This window comes from Solanum stenotomum, chromosome 4, assembly GCF_019186545.1.
Source record: "Solanum stenotomum isolate F172 chromosome 4, ASM1918654v1, whole genome shotgun sequence".
In the NCBI taxonomy this organism is placed as follows: domain Eukaryota; kingdom Viridiplantae; phylum Streptophyta; class Magnoliopsida; order Solanales; family Solanaceae; genus Solanum; species Solanum stenotomum.
Window position 1 is genome coordinate 63,854,436 of NC_064285.1, and position 24,570 is coordinate 63,879,005.

Below are 24,570 nucleotides of genomic sequence, written 5' to 3' on the forward strand. Positions count from 1 at the left end.
AAACTGCTGAAATCGACGAAAATCCGATTCGAGTCTCGAAACTCCAAATGACTCGAAATAGCACTTTTAACCAAACTTTAACTCTTAAAAACCCAACTTTTCATCAATTTTCCTTCAAACCAATTTCGAAAATACAACAATTAGGACTCGGGGCAATTATCGGGAGGGGTAAAACGGTCATTTTATGAACATTTCCAAAAATGACCTTTATGGTCATTACAGAAATCTTGGGTTTTAAAATAAGATTTAGGTAATTCTCTTCACTTTTATCTTAACTTTTGATGTGTGAGTTAGACACAGACTTAATTTAATATGATATCAAAGGTAGGTCCGATGTGGGCCTCAGAAAACCTGAAGGCTGACACGGTGGACCGGTGGTGGAAAGACCTTCGGTCCATAAATGTGCACGTACCAAACTAGACAGTGGAACCTCATACAAAAAATATATTGGTTGAAATCAACCATTGAAGAGCTTTGAAGCTCAAATTTTAAAATTTGATTTGCCGCAAACGTGAATCGAGTGAATAATATATCAAAAGACTCTAAACATTGAGAGGAACTCATATCTGAAATTTTGAGACTATCTAGAGGAGATTTAAGTTGGTTGGAAACTTGGAATTGAATAATATAAATCGTTTTGCGTGAATAATTTAATTATCAAAAGACTCGAAACATTAAGAGGAGTTCATATCTAAATTTTGAGACTGTTTAGAGGCGATTTGAGTTGGTTGGAATTGAAAAAAAAAATAGTATGCAATGTATACTTTATTATATAAACAATATATTTGGATGTATATAAATCTCTTATACATTTATATACATCATTTATACATGATTATACATTATTTATACAATATCAATATTATTTATATATATATATGGATACATTACATATACACATAACCAATTTGTTTAAAAATAATTTTTATCACTGTACTTATTGATAATTAATCGATTAATGATCTTGTGATTGAAATACCAAAAGATAAGTGACTTTTTTTATATAAACAAATAACTTTGCACTAATTTATTTTTAATATATAGTTGAATGAGTATTCAAGAAATCAATTCCATAAAATGGCTTATGAAAAATAGCTGGAGAGTATTTCTTTTTTCCCAAAAGCTGAGAATAAATCGTATGAATATCCTAATTTGGATCCTATTCCAAACAAATGTAAAGACATAAATATAATCATGCATGAAAAAATGTCGACATCTTTGCATGTTTTTTATGTCAAAAACTTGTCTATGTGGCATGCCAACTAAGCGTCCACGTAGATTAAACACACTTCCTGTAATGAACTCATATTATATTCAAATGGATAATTGGAATTACACGTACAATTATAAGAGTTCATCATTCTCAAACTAGTAACCAATGCTTCCAAAGGAAGAAGCAGAAATAAAAAGGAAGAATGGGGGGAGGTTCCAAGATTAACCTAAGAAACTAAGAAATAAGAGACAAGTTCATAGCATAACCCTAATTGAGTATTTCCCTCTTATATATATAAGAATCTTCTTAGGATTCCAAATGTAATTTGACATCTTCTCACATAGGTCCTCCAGCTAAGCTAAGTTATATTCATAACACTTCCACGTGCCATGTACACACTAAATTTGTTTTTGGCTCATTCAAGATAGAGAGATTTTATTCCCACCAAAATATATGGAGAATATGTAACCTTTTGACACTCATTATTATGTATACAAATTAAATACTATATATGACATGTAAAGTTAATTTTGGAGCCAAGCATATGGCTTTGCACATTCTTCATGGCAAAGCCACACTTCCTAACGTGCCTAAATGAGTGCACACTTGGCTCTTTCCTATATATAAGCATTTTGTTACCTTACCTTTCATAACATTAATCCTCACATCTTATCAAAAGAGGTACAAGTATACATCTAATATATATCTAGCTCATATTTAAGATTTCTCTAAGTAATTATAGAATGTCTGGAATTTTCACAATTATTGGGTTCGAGAAGATCAGAAGGTCGTGTTTGGATGGAGATGATGATGGTGATTATGACTATGCTCCAGCAGCATGTTTAGAGAGAGATGGTGATGATGATGGAGATTATGACTATGCTCCTGCAGCATCCTTGGAAGGAGACGACGATGATCAAGATTATGACTATGTTCCTGCAGCATCGTTAGAAGGAGATGACGATGGAGATTATGATTATGCTCCGGCTGCATGAAATAAATCCATTTTAAGGTTTTTGTTAGAGAAAAGTTTAGAATAGACACAATATTTTTGGTCAAACTAGCTTATTGTTGTCTAATTCAAATATAAGGAAGTTTAGTTGGAAGAATTAAGAACCTTGGTTTTAATAATCCTAGTCCTTAATAGAAAAAAAAGAAAAAGAAAAAAAGAGGACATATGTAGGTTTATATATTACTATGTTGTTAGGGACTCTGATCAAGATCAATAGCTTATTAAATATATTTTTTTTATACAATATATAATTAACTTATGGAAAGCAGTGACATAAATTGTAGTCAAACTTGATAATAAGTTATACAATATCTAATTAACTTATGGAAAGCAGTGACATAAATTATAGTCAAACTTGATGATAAGATTGTACTCCCTCGTTTTAATTTAAGTATTTTACTTTTAATGGATACGTATCTAGTTTTAAAAAAATAAAAATACATTGAAAAATTGTAAGCAAAAAATAAAATAAAATAAAAACTCTAACTCATTTAAACAAAAAACTAATTATCTGACACGTAAAATTTCTTTATTTCTTACCAAAGGCCCAAATATTTCTTTATATGCTAATTTATCTGCTAAAAATGATAAATTCTTTGAACAAAAATGCTTAAATAAGCAGGGAGGGTATATATGGAATTAAAGCACAATCTGGAATGATTTTTCACTTCCAAAATACATCCTTCACAAAAAAATACTATCAATAATTGATAATTGTAAATAAATTGTTATGAATGTGCCGTGGGGCATCTTAGCAGCAAAACAGATCCAAAATTTAAAGTGTGTGGATTGCTACTATAATCTTAAATTAATTTATCATTATAATTAAGTTCACAATCAAATATTTATAAAATTTGAATGGAATTTTTAATATCTATTGGGTTCCACGTACCCAATGAGCTGGATCATATCCGACCTTGCTTAGAAGCTCATTTAGTTGACTATATAAAATTTCACCTTATGATAAAAATTTGATTTCAATCTCCTTACCCTGCCCCAAATTTTATTTTAAGAAAAAAAAATAACTCTTTGAATATCCCGATTTAGATCCAATTCCAACTAATGTAAAAATGTAATTGTCATCATGCATGAAAGGGTATATATATATATAGTCAACCTCTTTAAGTTGAATACTCATGCACACACGAAAATGTTGATATCTTTGTATGCTTTTGTAGTCAAAGGACTTATCGACTTTGTTCTCCAGGTGGACGTACCTCTGTCTATGTGGCATGTGGAGTCAGAATTTTTTATTAAAGGGATATTAAAATATAAAAATATACATACACGTATAAAAAATTAGGAAGTCCACACACGCATATATATATATGCATAAAACTTACATTTTAACCTAACTAAATAATGTTAGTGGTTTTTCAGCAAAGGAATGTAACTCTACTTATGTGGCATGCCAACTAAGCATCCACGTAGATTAAACACACCTCCACGTGCCATGCACACACACAATTTTGTTTTGGCTCATTCAAGATATAGAGAGAATTTACTCCCACCAAGATATAGGGAGAATATGTACCCTTTTAGCACTCATTATATACAAGCACAATGACATGTAAAGTTGAATTTGTAGTCAAGCATATGTCTCTACACATTCTTCAACTAACATTACACACTTCCTAACGTGCCCAAATGAGTGCACACTTGGATCTTTCCTATATATAAGCATTTTGTAATTACTTAACCTATCATACCATTAATCTTCACATCTTTTATATCAAAAGAGGTAAAAGTATACACATCCCATATCTAGCTCATAATTCAATATTTCACTAAGTAATAAGATGTCTAGCATTTTCAAGATTATTGGGTTCGAGAAGAGAAGGTCGTGTTTGGATGGAGACGATGATGGTGATTATGATTATGCTCCAGCAGCATGTTTGGAGAGAGATGGCGATGATGATGGAGATTATGACTATATATGCTCCTGCAGCATCCTTAGAAGGAGACGACGATGATCGAGATTATGACTATGCTCATGCAGCATCATTAGAAGGAGATGACGATGGAGATTATGATTATGCTCCGGCTGCATGAAATAAATTCATTATAAGGTTTTTGTTAGAGACAAGTTTAGAATAGACACAACATTTTTGGTCAAACTAACTTATTGTTGTCTAATTCAAAAATATAAGGAAGTTTTAGATAGTAACAAGGAATTAAGAACCTTGGTTTTAATAATAGCAGTCCTTTTTTTAAAAAAAAAAAAAAAGAGGAAATATGTAGGATTAATAATACATGGCTGAGGTCTCTGTTGGTAGGGACTCTAATCAAGATCATAAGCTTAGTTGATGTATTGTTTATAATTAAATTAAAGTGTTTTACTTTGAATGGATACAAGTTCAATTAAGAAAATAAAAAGTACTTCTAAATTTTGTGAATTTAAAGTAAAGATGAGTTGGCATGTCTTTTTGGCTAAAATATGCGGGTTAATGGAGAAAGGAAACTTTAAGCAATTTTTATAACTTTAAGGGCAATATGGACCGATAGTACAACATTAATGACATATATTAATCGAAGTATAGTATAAAAAAGGACAATATTAAACGTTTTTTAATAATAGAGAAGTACGTAAATACAATCATTTTTTCTAAAATTTATTGTGAATGATTAAGGGTGTCAAATGAATCGTTTGAATTGAATTTGAATTGATCAAAATAAATTAAATTAATAGAAAAATTAATCATTAATCTGTCCAAAGAATGCTTCACCTGAATTTGGATCGAAACGAGCTAAACAATGCATTATAGTTCAATCCACCCAAATCTTATTATATCTTTTTCTTATAATTTATTTAATTACCTAGTTAATTAATTCATTCAAACTTGTCCATAGATTAAGTGAATCATAATTTTCAATTATATATGATGCACAAAAAGGAATTAATGTCGACATTTTTCACAATATCTCTAGTGAAAAGGACATGGAACATATTCATCTAGGTGGCATGCCAACTCAGCATCCACATAGATAATATAGTCATAATACACACTTCCACGTGTCATGCAAACGTTTCCACGTGGCCTAAGAAACTTTGTTTGGCTCATTTACTTAAATTCTTTTGGCACGTTCGATAAGATAAGAGATTTCAATATTATGTTTGAATAAAATGAAATGTTTAAAAATTGTGATTGAACAAAATCTATAAATTGCTTGGTTATTTAATTAATATCAGAATAAATTTATACCTCAAATTTGATATTATTTATTTTACCTGAAAAATGAAATAAATTTATCCACAAATTAAACGACCCCTTATAACTTTCCTTTCAATACCTTTCAAAGGAGGAATTTGCATGTGGCGAAGAGACAATGTTATGAAAGTAAACCCAACAACAATGATGCCTATAATGATTTTTGGCATAATATATAAACGTACTTTTTAATTTGACTTAATTAACTAACATTTACGTCCTTCAACTTTGAAGGTGCACAAGTTGTATAAAATTGAACAAATTTACAAACTTATACGTTCTATGTGGCATCCTACATGACAATTCATGTTCTACGGCGTTTATTTGGTGTAGCTCTTAGTTTTAAGATATTTACTCTTGATTGATCTGATTCTATAAAATGTTCTTTATTATATTAACGATGTTTATAACTTAAACTTATACATTGTAAGTGTAAAATATGAATTTTATTTTCAAACCATATTATGTCCCACCCATAAAGTTAGAAAGAGAGTAAATATATTCTATCTCCACAACTACTATGGAGAATAAGCTTTAACACTCATCATATATATATATATAAACATGTAAAGTAAATTTTGGATGTGGCAACTCCAAAAGTAACTTAAATTAAGCCAACTTATGGTTGTGCACATTCCTCATGTAACACAACACACTTTCTAATGTGTCAAAATGAGTCCACACTTGTCTCTTTCCTTAATATAACCATATGGTTTCCTCACCTGTTCACACCACAAAAACATTAATTCTTCATTTTCCATATCAAAGAGATCATACATACAAAATCCAATATCTCATATTTCTATAGTCCAAGAAGAATAAATATATAGAATGTCTAGCATTTTTAAGATTATTGGGTTTCAGAAGAAAAGGTCGTGTTTAGATGGAGATGATGATGGAGACTATGATTATGCTCCTCCAGCATGCTTAGAAGGAGGTGGTGACAAAGATGATGAAGATTATGACTATGCTCCTACAGCATCCTTAGAAGGAAATGACAATGATCGAGATTATGATTATGCTCCTGCAACATCCGTGGAAGGAGATGGCAATGATGGAGATTACAATTATGCTCCAGCCGCATGATTTAGTGGTAATTAATGGTAGATTTAGAGTAAACGTGGGATTGATTATTGTTGCATGAAATTAAAATTATAATTTATTGACTCTAGTTATGATGTATATTAGGGATATCAAAAATGAGTCAAACACTATGTAACCCGCCCAAAATTTTAAGGGTTGGGCTCAAGATAATTTGAATTGGACTTAATCTCAGTCCATTCAAGCCTTAACCAATTTTAAGAGAATCCTCAATTAAGCCCAATTTAATCTCCAATTTCAACCCATTTTAAAATTCTTTATTTGCATTGATGTAATGTATGTTCTTATATTGAAGGTATGAAACTATGAATTACTGTCTCTTTTATATCTTTGAGAATTTATCTATCCAATCATAACTTCTTTATATAAATTTCTTGAGTTCAAATTCAAATTGTGGTTATAAAGTTAAATAATAATATGTTAAAATTATTGAGATTAAGTAGGTCATGACCCAATCCGATTTCTATTTGAGCTCAACTCATTTGAGCCCAAAGTAAACTTGGGCAGGTCAAGACTCAACTCAATTTCTATTACAATCCATTTTAATATGTCCAATTTCAATTCAACCCGCCCATTTCACACCTCAAATGTATATCGTCCGGTTCTTAATATTATGATGGGACTTGGGAGAATACATAAAGACCCCTTAAATTAGTCAGGCACTTAAAATTTACGAGGGTCCTAACTCCTAATAGTACCCATGAACAATTTCTAAGTGCTATATATAAAAGGTAAAACAACCTAACTACCACATTGTACATGTACTATTACACAAAGCAAAGACATCTAGTCACCTTACAAAATTTCTTATTTCAATTTGTTCCCTACAACTATATAAACATAACATTTCATGACTAAGATTCCTATCCTAATTTCATACATGTACTCACTACTACTATGTAACATAAACTCAACATTCACCCTCTAGCAATAGAACATCACATTCTTCACCTTCTCTTTCAATGCTGGAAGTGGTCGGACGTTGACAGAACCGTTCGTTGCACGTGTGCTACGCATTGAACCATTGTCACGTGAGTCAGGTTCCACGTAGAAACGTGCTCTATAGGCCGCCAAATGAGCATAATATGCAGGAGGAACTGCAAAAGTTGTGAGAATGATATGGTTATTATCAAGTTTAGCTAACACTTGTATCCAAACACGTAACTACTTTTACTTAAAACGCTTCTCAGCTAAGCCAAATGTGCTCATGATGTATACAAAGTCTATTTTACAATGAAATGTTTGAATACTATAGTGATCTAAATAAAGCAGAGTAGATGTAGATGATATATATCGCGAATGAACCTTATAAAATGATCAACACTGATGCAAACATAACGAACATAAGCTTATCATGAAACCTAAGTTTCGTAATTGTCTTAGGAGAGAGTATATGAGAAATGTACCTACTGAAACAGAACGAGTGCATCGAGCATATCTGCAATAAATCAAACGATCACTAGGAATTGAATTTTCCGAAAACAAGTATAGAAACAAATTATGAATGCTTACGTATAACAAAGGTTGTTTGTCAAAGACTGCATTTCATCCGCGGAGAAATTATTTTCATCCCAGAGAACGTGATAATGTGCAGGACGACTAGTTCCCTGGACATCCAACATTGTGTTAGTTAACTCTTGTTGGAGTTTTTTTTTCAAATTAAAAACTTGTATAAGCATTTCACCTGAATTCCAGCATGACTGCATAAGTAAAAATCGAATTCAGTTGGATGACATATTTTTGTATCCACCACAGTACCTGAAAAAAAACACGAAAATGAAGTTAAAAGGGGTAAAAAGGACAGCATATATTGATTAACAAGGTTGTTATACTCCGTCTGTTCCATTTTATGTGGCATACTTTCCTTTTAAGTCTGTTAAATGTGTCATGGCATGTTTAACGCTACAAGTTCTTGAAGCCTTTTTGGTTTTTCAAACTCTGTGTCCAATCAAACAAACGTCATATAACATAACACGGAGGGAGTAACATATTAAATGAGGTCTCTCAATCCTCTTTCTTGATGTAAGATGTTTCGATAACTTTAAGATCAATACTCAATGTAAGAAGAGCAAAAAGCGTTACCAGGTAGGATGTTTCCACTCCTGTCAGTGTGATTTCTGTCGTTGTGGTTATTTGGCAAAAGACGTGTGTGGTGACGTTTTTGAACGACTATGAAGGTTACCGGAGGTTGGTAACCTGGTTCAAGTGATGCACAAGCCTGTGTACCGGGAAGAATGAGTGAACTTACACAAGCACACAATCGAAAACAATATACGAATGGTGACAATATTTGCATACATACCTTACGAATTGCATCGAGTTCATAAAGTAGAACCTGATAAAATTGCCCGTCACTTACACCATCCCTGCATAAAATTGAAAGACAACGAAATATACAACAATCAAGCAGAGGGGCGGTTCAATACTATTGGTGGACTAAAGCCAAATTTTAATAAGAGGCCTCATCATCCGTTTGTGATCATGAAAATGATCACATGATATAATACCTGTAGAATATTATTCTCAGTGGTTTCTGTCCTGTGGCTTTCTTGAACGCCAATAGAAGTTCTCTGGAAAAGCGTGGAAAACAAACATGTCAGTACATTTTTGTGTAAAATGAATGTTACAATGACGAAAAAATATGCACCTAATCATCCCTCCAGACATTGTTCCTCGTTGAGGATCTTGCCAAGTCCGGTAAAGATCTTGAATGAGTTCTTGTCTATGAGGTTGAGCACATACTAAACCGGCGTATTTAGTAACTTCTGGCCAATCTTGTGATGCTACAACCTGAATCAAGAAAATCGTATATCCAATATAAACATTTCAAAAAAGGTTCAAACGTTCATATATGATAAACAAATTTCTTGAGTTGATTTCTCATATGGTCATTCAACTAATAGTTATTATCTCAGAAAGTCCACTATTCTTCGTGATTTCAATTTTTTGCAACAAAGAACGTGACTTTCTAAGATAATAACTATTTGAGTGATCGATCATCTGAGAAATCAACTCACGATTTCTTTATGCTTACAGCAGCAATCGATGGGCTACAGTCTTCTCCTGATTCCGGATGAGTCACATCAGCACCAAATATAATCGTTGGGATATCACTAACGAGAGGAATTTTCCATCTCAAAGCATCTAAAAGTACAGTGTTCCTTCCTCCCATCTATCAACACAATGATTAACCATAAGAAAAAGTTCCGCGCAACACATACTATGGAAGTTAAATTGGATTATAATCATCTCAGCACGTCGAATTTCTACATACCTTCACATTTATTTTCAGTGATACATTTGACAGATATTGCTTGCTGATTTTTAACACATGCTTTGTAAGACAACACTGAGAAATCATACCCAAATCCGTCTCACAAATTTTCTTCAGAGTACCTAAAGATTGATTGACGATCAACGTGTTACTCAAACAACATCCATTCATATATAAACAACTCATATTCCTGATATATCAAGCATAATTTTGTTCAAGTAATATACACCGTCAGTGTAAACAATTGTTTACATCATCAGGTTATCTTTACCTGTTGTAGCAGATAACTTATCATATTTTCAAGATTTCAAATACCATAATTCAAGGAGACTTACCTATAGATATCATTTGGATGACCTGATGACAGTGTACAAAAAGGGACTTATAGGAGTAATATCTTTCGGGACTAATAGCCTTTAGAGAGAAAATCACAACAATCTAGATACTATGTTCACGAACGTAATCAATATTGTCGAAGTTTCAACAAAGGTTAGCACATACCATACAAAGAACCATTGTTGTCAGGTAGAATGGCAATTAGTAACTCCAATTCTTTTCCTCCAAGTTTGTTAGCAGCAGCATTGTATACATAATTCAATGCCTTCTTTGCCTGATCTGGTCTTGCATAATAAACCGGTATCACAGGCTCACAATTAAATTCCTGAGATGAAGTATCAATAATTAAAACCATTTAGAGTACGCATGGACTGAGACAATTAGTTTAATGTTGCTCGGACTCTCCAAAAAGGCTGTCGCACTTGTGTCACATCATCCAAAAATGAACTACTTTTCGACGAGTATTTATGAAGGGTCTAAACAACATGTGGGAAACACTAACCATTCCAGAGACTTGGCACATTTGGGCAAGCTGATGACAAAAGCCACGGGCTGCATTTTCTTGGACGTTACACGAAAAGTTGATGCAAGCCCAGTGGTTTACAGTACTTCCGTTAATTACTTTCTGTATGATGAAGGCAAGCAATGTTCGATTAGTATCATTCTTCGAATGCTAATATAAAATCGAAAGATGTTATATGTACCTTATTTAACATGTTCCACTGGCCTAGATGTGGATGACATTCCTTTTCCTTCCCTGCATCATGGTACTTTAACTAACAAAGACAAGAAAACAAATAAATAAATATGTTAGTAGTTTTGAAAAGGAGTCGTGTGAGTAAAGATATATCAATCATTACCCACGGAGCTGGGAGAACTCGAGCTTCCACTGATGCAAGCTTATCGTCAATATTGATGCCAAACTCCTTTGCAATTGGATCTTGCTTGTATCCGTTCTGGCGAATGGTCTGGACATAGACACCATTTAGTTCATTACCATAAAACCTCTCTGTCTTTGTTACTAAAAAGCAATTGCATTCCAAAAATTGTCTTAAATGTGTGTGTGTGTATGCTTATTACTGCCTCCGTTTCAATCTGTTTTTTAGTTTTGACTTGACACAGAGTTTAAGAAAGTAGAAAAGTTTAAACATGCCCCGTGGAAAGTTAGAATTACAGAGTTGCCAAACATAGGAAAGAGACGTTTCTTTTTTTGAACGGACTAAAAAGGAGAGTAAGACAAACAAATTGAAACGGAGGGAGTATGTTTTCATGACAATAGATCAACAAACCTGCAAAATGTCCATTTCTTGTTCTCGTGGTCTTTGGCATGACGATTTCAACAGTGAAGTTATCTGCTTCTCATCCAACCTTTTGGTGTATCTCTGTCCCTCGAGTATCTTACAAGCCTATTACAACAATCATTATTCGGAAAAACTTTTCACTTGAGATAAAAGTGAGTTGAATCATGAAGTAGTTCACGCAATGTTTACCTCCATCGGTAAGTAATTCACTTTCTTTTGGCTTCCCACGAGAAGACAAGGTAGATGAGGATACTGAATGGTGAATCCATACACCTCCTGGAAATACTCGATGACTGATTTCATGTTCTTCTCCTCATCGACAGGAAAACTGTAACGATCATAAGAAAGTAAGCAGTAAGAGCCACGGAAATGCAAAAATAAAGATAGAAATGAAGCTATGTGAAACTACAAGTACATTAGCTCCCTTGTTGGTTGTGATGTCAATCCAGAAATTCGGTATTTCCTTCGAATATTTCCCCTATGTGTCACTTCAACTTTAACACCTCGAAGAGCTTTTTTAACCTGATTAAGGCACAAACGATCGATCATCATTTACTCTAAAGGAATAGAATTTGGCAAATAAGCTTTTTTTAGACTCTAAACATATGATGTTTTTAAGAAAGTTAAAAGGAACAATTCATTTGATTCATTAGTATATTATGTACCTTTATTCGATCTGCATCGGACAATGGCCTTGAGCTTACATCTTTTCCCAAAACTTGAGCAACAAATTCAACAACCGGGAGTGGTTCGATGAATGCTGTTGTTGACATATCTGTTTTGATAAATACAAGATATTAAATTAGTAATCAGACATCCATACCATCAAATGAAGTTGAAGAAATTCAACGAGTTTACGATTGCCCTACCAATATTGAGAGACAATCCCATCTGAGTAGGTTTTATGCTCTGGTAGAAACCCCTCCAAGACTGTAAACCATTACCTAGTGTCTGTGGCTTTTTAATATTCGGAGAATAGAAAAATCTCCCAACGGATATGTACCTAAACGAACACGAGGACAACTAAATAACGGTGGATATAGTTGCAATACTATACCATGGCAATGAGAGAGCGAAAAATGAAATGCACCTTTGAGAAGCAAGTTCCCTTAGCACAATATCGATGATTTTAAGTGCTTGTGGAGGATTATCAACGTGTTTCCCTGAAAGAAGTTCGCGTAACTGAAGCATGTTGGCTTGTGAGATGAACTTGATCGTGACAGCAAATTCACGCTCCCTGGAAACGATTATCAAGAATGTCAGTTCTCATTCGTATGAACTATGTTGCTCAGACTCTTTAAAAATGCCTCCACGTGCATGTCCTTCAAAAGTAGTGTATTTTTAGAGGATCTGATATGAACGTGGAGGCATCAGAGAGTCCGAGCAACATAGGTTAATGCTATACTAATCAAACATAAAGTGAGCATAAAGGAAAAACAAGACAAAATAGGTACTTTGTGATTCCTATCCATTCATCATCATCACCAAGAGTTATAGTGAACTCTTTCGAGTTAAAAGGGAGCAACCCTGCAGTGTAAAGCGTTCTTCTTCCATCAAAAACCGGAATTCTTTTTCCCAAGTCCGCGTCTTTATGAAGTTTAACCAACTCAGCCATTATAGCCTTGTTCAATCTTGTACACTTAACTTCAGGAGTAATTCTTACCTGCATTCAAAATCATGCTAAATTTCAAGCCATTGCGAAAACATTACTAACATATATAAAATTTAGTCACACCAAGAAGTAAGTTAACGTCTTACGCTATACTGGCTTAAGTTCCTTTCTGATAATTCAGCAATGAAATGGTTAGCTTTAACCAAACACTTGGTACCTAATTGTCCATATCCCGGCCTACGAGGGAACACAAGACTTCTTTCGGATGATGACGAAGCAGAACAAGCAGGGGAAACCTCAGAGTTATTACTCATATCCTGCATTTTTTCGACTAATATTCCTTTCCCTTTCCTCCTACCTCTTCTCTTCCCTGCATTATTATTTCTCTTGACTTCTTCCATTCTACTACGCTCTCCACTACTATGGGATTGCGCGTTCTCATTCAACGACTCTTGTAAAGGAGTTCTTGAAACCATATGCTTTTGCTCAAAGTCTAATTTCATTTGCCATTGAGGCATGTTTGTTGCCTATCCTTCACATGACAAATAGAATGAAAAACATCAGCTAGTTTTATAAAGTATTTTCGGATAATAACAACAACAACATGCTTTCACGAGTTACACACCTCAACTATCACCATCTACGTATTAAAACACACTTCAGCTATTCGACGTGTGTGTTTTAATACATAGATGGTGTCCTGGTGATAGTTCAGGTAAAGAAAACTCGTGAAAAAACAATAGTTCAGATGTGTTTTTGACTGTTAACTCTAAAAAGAATCGGAATTCAGGAGGATAGGGATGAAGGCAAAATTTGTGTAATAAGACAATGTATAGATAATAAAAGTATGTGATGAAAGTTAACTTGGCATGACATTTTTCACGTGTAGATGCAAAAGGAATAGTAGTAAAGAATCAAATCTTCACAGTATTTTGTCTTCAACAGAAGTTTTTTAGCTGAAAAAGTTACAAAGCCAAAGTAAAACAGAGAGCCATGCAACCATGCAGATACCAATGGGCAAAGTAAAAAACAAAGGATCCACTAAAATAGCCACCCAACAACAAAACAAAACACCTAAATAAAGCTCTACGTTGCTCGGACTTTTCAAATATGATGACGTACTCATCTCAGATTTTTCAAAAAAAAAAAAGTAGTACGCGTACTACTTTTGAATGATTCAACACGTAACTGATATAATATTTTTGAAGAGTCTGAGTATAACATAAATGAAGGTTACCAGAGTTCTCCTTCTGTCTCATTTTACATGACATACTTTTCTTTTGTTTTCAACACAATTATTTTTCATCTATATATAAATTGTTGAATCAATCAAATTAGGAGTGTCTAACTTACATTCAAAACCTAACTTGAAAAAAAAAAAAAATTGTCCAAATTTTATAAGGAGCTCAGAATTCTCGTCCCGATTCAATATAAGATCATTTTCATCAACAATTTTTTTTTTGAATTAGAATTTCTGACTCCGTCACTATCACATCAGATTAGGAATTTCTTTATGAGAAGAGACAGAATTGATGGACTGTCAACTTAATACTAACAAACTTCTTCAATGAAGTGTCTTAATCAATGTGACAGAAAATACATATGGAGTATATATATAGGGTCCCCTATACATTGAGGTCCGTGACCAGATTTTAAAGACTGCTAGATTTTTCCCTTTCAATTTTCTGCCTGATACCTTTGCAAAAAGTAGCAACAATAAAACCAAATATTTGAAAACTTACCAAAAACCCAATTCTTGGCAACTTTTTAAAAGTAGAAATAGCGTCCACTAGTCACTTTTCGGTCATATTATTTAAAAAAGAGTCATTGTCTTGAAGTTTCAAATTCTATACGAAGGGACTAAAAAATGTGGCTAGGTGTGAAATTTACCAAATTTTTTTTATGTAGCTATGTTATATGATAATCAGTGGTGGAATCAGAATTTTTACTAAGGAATTCAAAATTTGAAGAAATAGACATACAAACTAGCCGAGGGGGCTTCGACATCTACAATATATACATATATAAAATTATTTTAACTATATATATAAATAGTAAAAAATTTCCCCGAAGGGAGTTCAGATGAAACCCTAACCATAAGGTGGCTCTGCCCTGATGGTAATACTAGGATGAAAGACTGATATATTTAAGTAGAGAAAGATAGAAGAATGAACTCATTATCCACTCAATTTTGGATTGTGACCCTAGAGAATTTCTCGATTATTTTATTTTTTTAAAAAGGTTACTTGGCTAATGAGAGTTATGAGGTGTTATTGTATCCCCCTTCAAATATTTAGGCAATTACAATGCTAATGAATTTGTCGAAATTATTTTTGAAAACATATTTTTTGAGTCAAGAATCTAATGGAAATGGTCTCTAATGCAGCGAACATCTCACGGGATATGTTATTGTTATTGTTGTAAGTTAGATTCTTAGGTATGTAATATTAATAGTAGATACTAAGAAATTTATAGGGTGCAACCCAAAAGCTGAAGCTAAGATAATAGTACAAGAAAACATTTAATGATAAATATTTGCTAACAAAAAGAATCACATTTAATGAGCCAAAGGTATTTTCACATTTAATGATTTATGCAGCTGATAAGAGTTCTCAGGGACTTCTTTTAACAATTTGACAGAAATATCTCTACTACTCTAGACAGATCAACTAATCAAGATTTAAAGTTTACGGGTTCTGAATCTTCTATACAATTTATGAATTAATGTGAACTCAATAATTTTCGTTCAAACCTTATATACATAATTAAACTGAACAAGACATGAGAATACTATGAGTGTATACTAACAACAATAACATATCTAGTGTAATATCATAAGTGATGTCTAAAAAATAAAATATACTCCAACTTTATCACTGTATAAAATTTTGATCCAAAACAAGAAAGAGATGTATCAATAGATGAATGGCAGAATGGTTTCACCATTAACGGTCCAAGTGTTTGGCCCTGGGACCAATGACTGACTAAGTGATGGTATAAATATATCAATAATTGTATAAAGTATAATATATATATATATATATATTCCAACTTATTTCCCTTCTTGGGGATTGATGATTATTTTTTTTCCCTAATAACATGATCTCCCCTCATCCGATAAAAAAAAAAACTTGGGGTGATTTAGTCTAACAACCAACACATGCAAGTCGAACGGAAAACAATGTTTTTAGTTGCAGGTGAGGGGCGTTTTTATGCCTCTTAGTGATACAAATGATCGCTTAACCTTCATTCGATATAGATTTCATGAGATTAAACTATCCACCTCACAGTGTCCTGCCTCTCCACAAATAATTAGCGTAATGGCTAGCTAGACATCATAAAATAGGGTGCATGTAAAATAAAGTATACGTAAATTATATTGTTATTTTACAAAAATAAAAAAATATATTTTAAAAAACTTTCGATTCAGATAACGCATATCAAAAAAAAAAGGTTTAGTCTCCCAACCAAATAGTCCAAATTGTCTGCATAAGAGAGGACAATAGTGTATTGTAGAGTGTGGGGGAGAACTTTGAAACAATGAATATACCCATTGACCAATAAAGAGAACTTTCTTTTTCTGAAAATGACGATACACTGCAAAACCAAAGTTTATTCTTTATCCCTTTTGCATACTTTGTACATCACTAGTTATAATTTATGCGATACATTTCAATTTACGTGACACAATTTCAATTTTTAAAATTAAATAATTAATTTTGTTAATAATAATTCAATATATGAAATAATTTTTTAAAATATAAAAAATGTCACGTAAATTTAGACGAAGGACATGATATATCCTTCCCACCAAACCCCATTCCACTATCCAAATTCACAAAAAACAAATTATTTAAACTACGATATATTATTGTATACTTACATTAAATATTAATGTAGCGTAATGTTATACTTAATTATTGTACATTTCATGTAAATTTCAAGCTAAAAAAAAGAGAGTCGTTATCAAATTTCATCTCAAATTAAAACTATTTCAAGGAGTAAATATCAATTTTTATGTGGCGGTAAATTATCTTATTAAATATTAAATAAGAAATTTCAAAATTGAATTATTTCTAATAAAAAAGTATGATATCCTTCTTACAACAGAATAAAAAAAAGGGTATATGCTAAAATATAGCAAATGTATATATTTATTAATTTGACGTAAACGTACTTTCTTTCATGACCAAAACTTTAAAAGTTATGACCACAACAATAATACCTATGTCAATGTGTATGGTAAATTAAATTTCCTACCTATAGTCAGTCTTAAATATGTTGCTTATATTTTAGATTCTAGTGTATTGTGAAATTAAAGTAATTAGACTATATGATAAATGTCAATTATTTATTACACAATTTTATAACTTATATATGTATCTTAAAATTCCAGTCATTATTTTTCATACATATATACCTATACAATTGACCTACATGCTACATGATACAATTGCAATCAGATATTGTATGTATTCACACGATTTTCAGTTAGGTTATATATATATTGTATTGAGGCAAATACATGTATTCTGCTACATTTTGAAACATAACAAAATATCACCCTATTTTTATTTTTATATTTTAAAATAAGTGTTAATAGTGTTATTTATGAAATTTTCAAGTCATGTGAACTGCTTATAATCACTAGATTATTAAAACTTGAAGAACATTAATATGGAAAAACAAATCCACATATAACTCTTAAGCTAAAGAATTTCTTCTCTAGATATATTAAATGAAAGGATTTCTATATAATCAATTTCAACTTATTTGAAAATGAGACGTTATTAATGTTGTTAAATGATTCGTGACCACCACTAATAAGTAGCCATTGGCTCACCCAGTGGCGAAGTCGCAAAGAGGATTCATTCAAGCATCTCCTTCGTTGAATATAAGGTTAAAATATCTTTATTTTACGTATATATAACAAATAATGTTATATCCTTGTAGAAAAAAAATCTTACTTCCGCTAAGCAATGACGAATTTATGTGAAAAATAATATGAGCACATATATTTATGGTTATTCTGTAAAATTAGATATTTTATGTATATTTTTTAAAATTAGTATAATATTATCTGATAACACTTAAAATAACAAGAAGTAATGGTGTACTTGGTTCAACGTTAACCTATTTGTTTAGAAAATTATACATTATTTTTCACATAATAGAACTTTATCGTTCGTTTTTCTAATACGATCAATTTACCCTTATTATAGAAATCTTAAATTCGACTCTGGTATAATCCGAAAATGCACGCTTAATAGATGTGGTCACGACCATAAAATCAAGACTATTAATTTTTTATTCTATTTTATAAAGGGACCATAAAATAAGACATACGCAAAGGTCACATTCATTACCTTTTCTTTATAATAAATAAAAATACTCATCACGTGTGATGAAAATAGTGTTCTCTTATTTTAAAATGATTTGACGTATTTTTCTTTTATATATCACGTAGGTAAGAAAATATTAATTATAAGAAACTTCTAATTATTTTATCTTTATTTTGGTCGCACCATCTATATAAGCCTTTGTGGCTAGAATATACCCTCTTTGATCTAATTTTTTTTTTAATTTTATAATCTAAAATATGTCTCGGGAAAAATTAAAATTAAAAATTATCAAAAAAAATTGATCTTTCTAAAACAGCCGAAAGAAAAACGCAAAATAAATAAATTAAAATTAAAAAATAATTTCTAAAAAGTAACGATTATTTTCTAAACACGCCCTACGCAAAATCAATAGATTAATTCTACTTGAGATAGATATGTTTAATTTGAATTTTGAAAATGAATAAACTTTTGAGAAGGAGCAATTTTTTTTAAAAAAAAATTAAATTAATCCGATTAATAAATTTAGAAAATAAAATAAAATAAAAAATATACTGTAAATTCTCTAGTTCTGTTCATTCCAAAGATATTAAAGAAGATATGGTTGAGAATTAAAGGCCAAAAAGACTAAAAAAACAAAGGCAATGATGAGAATGTACAGAGAGACGCTCTATTTTAGACTCTCATTTACTCCTTTTATAAAAGTCTGCATATAGCTGACCCCTCAACCCCTATTGCCTTAATAGTTAATCTGGTGCACAAATTATTTCGTATTTCGTATTGAAAAATATTAGAGTATATTTTTAAAAATATGATATAGACAATCTCTTCTGATATAAAAGTTAATGATTATTCTTATGATTTAGATTCATAATTTATAAGTCATAGGAAAATAATTTTACTATTGATTTAAAATCGTTGTACTTAGAGGCGAACCCACTTTTACTAGTGAAGTAGCACGTGCAATTGTTAACTTCGAAAAAAATTATATATGTATATTTGAGAAACTGACAAAAATTGAAATATAATTAATAATGTACTCATAAAGAGCATAAGAATGTTCTTGTGTTGGTGATACACGGTAGAGGAACCACCAACAAGATATATCATGATTTGAATCTAGCTAAAGTGCTAAATTTCATTATTTTTATTTTCAATTTAGGTTTGAGATCATATGTGGTGCATATGGAGTCTTCAAATTCTTAATTTTTCTTGGTATAAAGTAAGTGCGTGTTTTATTTTACAAGTCATAGATTAATAAAATATTAAATTCAAAGTAAAAGATACTAACATTCATTTAAATCAGCCATACAAAAGAATTAAGAGCGACATACATTCTATTTTCTCTAAATTTTGCGTGAAATTATATTAAATATATTATTATTATATTTATATGTGGTTATAATATTCATTTCATTATGAATAAAAAAGTTTAATATAAAATTGTGTTGTCATCAAGGTCGGAGTTAGAAATTTCACGAACCTAATAACATTGGTCCATACCCTAGCTATTCACTAAACTAATGTCTAAATAATTTATCCCGAACTTAATAAATTATCCTTTTAAAATTCAGAACTTATAAATTTAAATTTCTAAATTTATTTAAAAATATTTTTAAAAAGTGTCATATAAATTAGGAACGGAAAGAGAGGAAGTATACATAAGGGAAATAGAAAAATAAAGAAGGAAAAAAACCTTGTAATTTACGTAAAATCTTTTAACTCTTGAATTTGTGTCCTTCACTTGTTGTGTTCCTTCTTAAGCTTCTGCAAAAAATGACCAACATTATTTTATTTTAACGTAGTAGGTATAAAGTACTGAAAAAAAAAACAGAAATATTGAATGTAGTTTTGAGAGTGTCAAAAGAATTTATACTATCAAATCATAATTACATAAATTAGATTAAAAACCAAAATAAATATAGCAAGTTATAACATGTAACGATATGTCATAATAATATATTAATATTATTAGTAAAATAAGTGGGGTAAAAGATGTAAATTTACATAATCACATCAATTATAAGATAATTACGAATAAATTTATGTTGAAAATTAATCAATAACCTAGTAAAAATAGTACTTCAAGTTACTATCACATTTTGATCGAGATACATATAACTTAAATTCAAAAATAAAAATGATGTCTTATAACAGATAAATTAAAGCATTATTTATGGAAGAAAACAAATTGTGAAATTTATGAGGGAAATTTTTTTGGCGTGACTTTGGTATATAATATAATATATATAGTTTGGTTTTGACTTTAAAGCTAAAGGAGTAGTTGGGGCAGTAAAATCAAATAAAAATATATAATAAGTAGAAAAGACAGGTAAAAATAAAAAATATATTTTTATAGATAATATCTTTGAATACTTGGTACAATCATAATTATAACATAATCAATAAAATTTCACCCGAAAAAATAGTATGTATACAAACTTACCTCTCTAATGAGAGTAAAGATCGAAGTTGTTTCGAATAAACACTCGATTGAAGTTAAGCCTTCAAGATTTGAGCTCCATATCAATAAACATGAGAAAATGGCTTGAATCACTAATTAAGTGAACCAAAAACCATATAATACTATCAAAAGATTGGATTTTTAAGAGAGAAGAGGAGAAACTTTCTTACGGAGGCGAAATCAAAATCTAAAGTTGATTCGTCGAGTAAGTGGAGAGAAAGATCATCAAGAAATTAGAATAGCAAAAGAAGTTCAAAATAATCTTTTTGTTATAAAACAGAAAGAGCAAAACAAAACCTTTTTAACAACACTTATATAAAAGCAAAAGGAATGAAGGAAAGAGAGAATTGTAGAAACAAAGCACTAAAAAAACACCTCATAAGGGAATAAATAGAGTTTTGGGAACTCGTACGTACTTCTTCCGTCTCAAATTATTTGTCATATTTTTATATATACGACTTTTTAAAAATATTTATTAGATTAAATATTTACTTTATTTATATGTAATATTCATATACCGAGGAGTTTGTAGTATTCAAAACTAATTACTAGGATAAAATGAAAAAAATAACTACTTTGTGATAATTACTTTTAGAAATTGCAGCATATAATTTGAGACGAAGAAAGTATAGTACTGAATCACTTCATTTTATTTTACACTCCACTAAAGTGTTAATGTAATTGAACACGAAGTTTAAAAAAATAATTTAATATATCAAAATTAAACAATTAATATGTATTAATGAAAATTGCAGGTGCATATAAATAATTAAAAAATATGTATAAGTTTGGCTTGTATATCACCATCTTAAGAAAAATTAAGGGTCATTGGTTATTGAGATTAAGATATTATCCCAAAATAAAAATTGAAATAACTACATCGATCCAATGTTTATTGGTTGGTAATATGGAATGTGACATTATAATTCCATAATTATTTTGTGATAACCTGATTTCAAATCAAATAATCTTTTATAATTAAAGAATTTTTTAGGTATAGCGTGATAATTTTGAATTAGGTGAAAGGTATAAATTTTTAATCGATTAAAAAAGAAAATGTGTCACGTAAATTGAAATAATTTTTTTTTAGCATTGGGAATGTCTAAGATATGTGATTAAGATAAAGAAAAAAAAAATAGAATTGAAATCTTGAGTACCAAAAAAAATAAATAGTTGCACTCACTCACTACCTTTAAGGAAAAAGAGAACTTTTAATTTATTTAAAAGAAAGAGAAGCTAAAGACTAAAAAAGAGCTTTAAGCATGCAGTGGAGATAATATTATTTTTTTCATCATTAGCAGGCTTTTATATTTAATATATACAAAAAACAATGTAGATAAAAATTTACAAGTAAAAGAATTGAATAAATAAATGAGTAAAAGATTCCATATAAAAGTTTATATTTATTTTCTCTGCAAAAGGGTGTTTTTGTTGCTTTTTTCTCTTTATTTTGTTGTTGCAGATCTGAGAGGACACAAATATAGAGAGGCAGAAGAGTTTATTAAAAGAGTGAAGAGCAAAAGGCAAAGAGTATTAGTAGCCTTTCTATATAAATAAACAAAGTGGTGGTAGTGGTGGCTCATAATTAAAGTCAAGATTAATCTGGATTGTGGCGGGATGGTTGGAATTTCACCATCTATAATAAAATATTTTAGATTTCGAGTGTTTGAGAATGTCAATTTTTTTCAATTAAAGTTGATTTTTCGACTCCAACTGCGGCCTAAGATGTGACTCCCAACTCTCAATTCGGGAGTTGGACTAAATTGAACCCAACTCGAGACAGACTCTAATTTGAGACCCAACTCCAATCTTTACTTGAGATCCGAAATACAAACCTGACTCCATCTCGACTTCCAACCTAACTCAGAACTCGACTCCTAACTCCGATTTGAGACCGAAAACACAGACTTGACCGCTACTTGGAACCTGATCCGATTCTCAACCTCAATCGGGAATCCAAATCTCACGAGGTCAACTTTCACTTTTTAGATTTTTGGTGCTAAAAAATCAATTTAAAAAATTGATTCCTAACCCTGATCCTGATCCAAGACTCGATTCTTAACTCTGACCCATGACCCAACTCTTGACCCCGAACCTGACCCCACCTTGAGACCTTACTTTCGACCCTAACCCCAACCTATACCCCAAATTAACTTCGGCCTTGATATGAGACCTAAACCGATCCTAACCTGACTCCCGACCCCATCCTCGACCTATATTAAGATCTAGATGTTTGAAACTGAAAGCCTATCTGAATATCAAGATATGGTCCTTAGATTTGAACACTAAATAAATAAGATTGTTTGTTTTCAAATAGCAAAAAATCGAAGAATCGAATTAGAAAAATACTAAAAAAGATACTTATAAAGATTATGAAAACTTACCAGTTTAAGATGAGAACAAAATGGTATTTGATCGAGAAAGAAAAGTGAGTGACATGAAAATTTTGCCGAGAGAGAAGCTCAGAGGCATAAAATTAAAGCTTTTGCGAAATAATATTTTTATGAGTTTGAAACTTGGAATGATACTAAGACTCTATTATACATCTGATTCATTTAAAATCTATTCAGTATCATTCAAAGGTTTTAGAAGGAAACAAAATAAATGCACGTATGAATTAAATTTGAATAATTAAGATTCAAACCTTTAAAACAAATGCACTTCATTAATTGAATGTCAATAACTAAGATTCATATCTTATTAAGTACAAACAACTGAGATCTTAGCGTTTACACCAAGGAAAAAGATATGTGGTTTTGTTTTCTCAATTTATTTCCTTCATTCTCAATGGTTGAAAGAGCAAATAATTTATAAAATTGAACTTACTTAATTATGGTGACAAATTTAAATTATATATAAAAAAACTCCGGCCCTGTCCAACCAAGGGATATGAATTGATTGCTAGCGATAACTTGATAAAAAAAATCTATAAGAGAGGTTCCTCCTTTTCTCAAAGGAGAATCGAAATAAAATATAATATATTTTCATACAATATCTTAATTGAATTATATGTGATAATCAATAAGTTAAATTGAATTCTATATACACATACCAAAAATATAATGTTTTGTTTACTTATAACCTGGTGATTGATGCCCATTATCAGATCCGAATAATTCAAATTCGTGACGAAAATTTTCATATCAAAAGGTAAATTACTTTTTATATATCTAGACAATTTTATTATCAAAATTCAAATTCAAAACTTTTAATTATAAATAAAGTAAAAATATTTATCACCTCATCATAATATTTCACCGTTTTTCTTTTACTTATCATTTTATTGAATAAAAGAAAAAACAGGTGGCACGCATTTTATCCAACCGCATGAGATGACAGATTACAACTATAACAAGCTTTTACATTAATCAACTATTGATTACCTTAAAAGATGCATATCTTTGTTCTTTCCCCTTTTTTCAAAATTTTATTTTTTATAATAATGTTTTTAAAAGACGTGAAGGTTAAAACTTTCAACTACTCAATGATAGCAAAATCTATTGAAAGTTATTGAATCATAATTTCCCCACTCCCCTTTGAAGAAGGAGATATAATGCAAACAAATCGGTTCATCTGAACTTAATAATTTTCTGAAAAATATATATAATGATCGTCAAGGAATAAATCGAATCAAATACCCTTAGAACTAGTTAGTAATAGTTTAAACGTGCATCAAATTTTATAGGGTAATTAATTATGTTTTCGATTC

The 24,570-nt window shown here is 30.8% G+C and overlaps 1 protein-coding gene across 1 annotated transcript; it reads right to left on the minus strand.

The window, feature by feature from the left end:
- Positions 1-7,325: 7,325 nt before the first annotated feature.
- LOC125862640 (protein argonaute PNH1-like) lies at positions 7,326-21,187 on the minus strand. The gene is made up of 24 exons (XM_049542758.1): positions 20,844-21,187; positions 20,094-20,164; positions 13,205-13,590; positions 12,901-13,109; positions 12,537-12,683; positions 12,316-12,449; positions 12,112-12,221; positions 11,862-11,968; positions 11,636-11,774; positions 11,435-11,551; positions 11,006-11,113; positions 10,850-10,921; positions 10,648-10,770; positions 10,311-10,470; positions 9,810-9,931; positions 9,570-9,707; positions 9,183-9,325; positions 9,043-9,105; positions 8,838-8,901; positions 8,618-8,753; positions 8,220-8,293; positions 8,048-8,142; positions 7,942-7,973; positions 7,326-7,632 (listed from the first exon to the last, which is right to left on the minus strand). The coding sequence occupies exons 3-24, from the start codon at positions 13,574-13,576 to the stop codon at positions 7,460-7,462; spliced, it is 2,838 nt and encodes a 945-aa protein (XP_049398715.1). The 5' UTR covers positions 13,577-13,590; positions 20,094-20,164; positions 20,844-21,187; the 3' UTR covers positions 7,326-7,459.
- Positions 21,188-24,570: the final 3,383 nt, after the last annotated feature.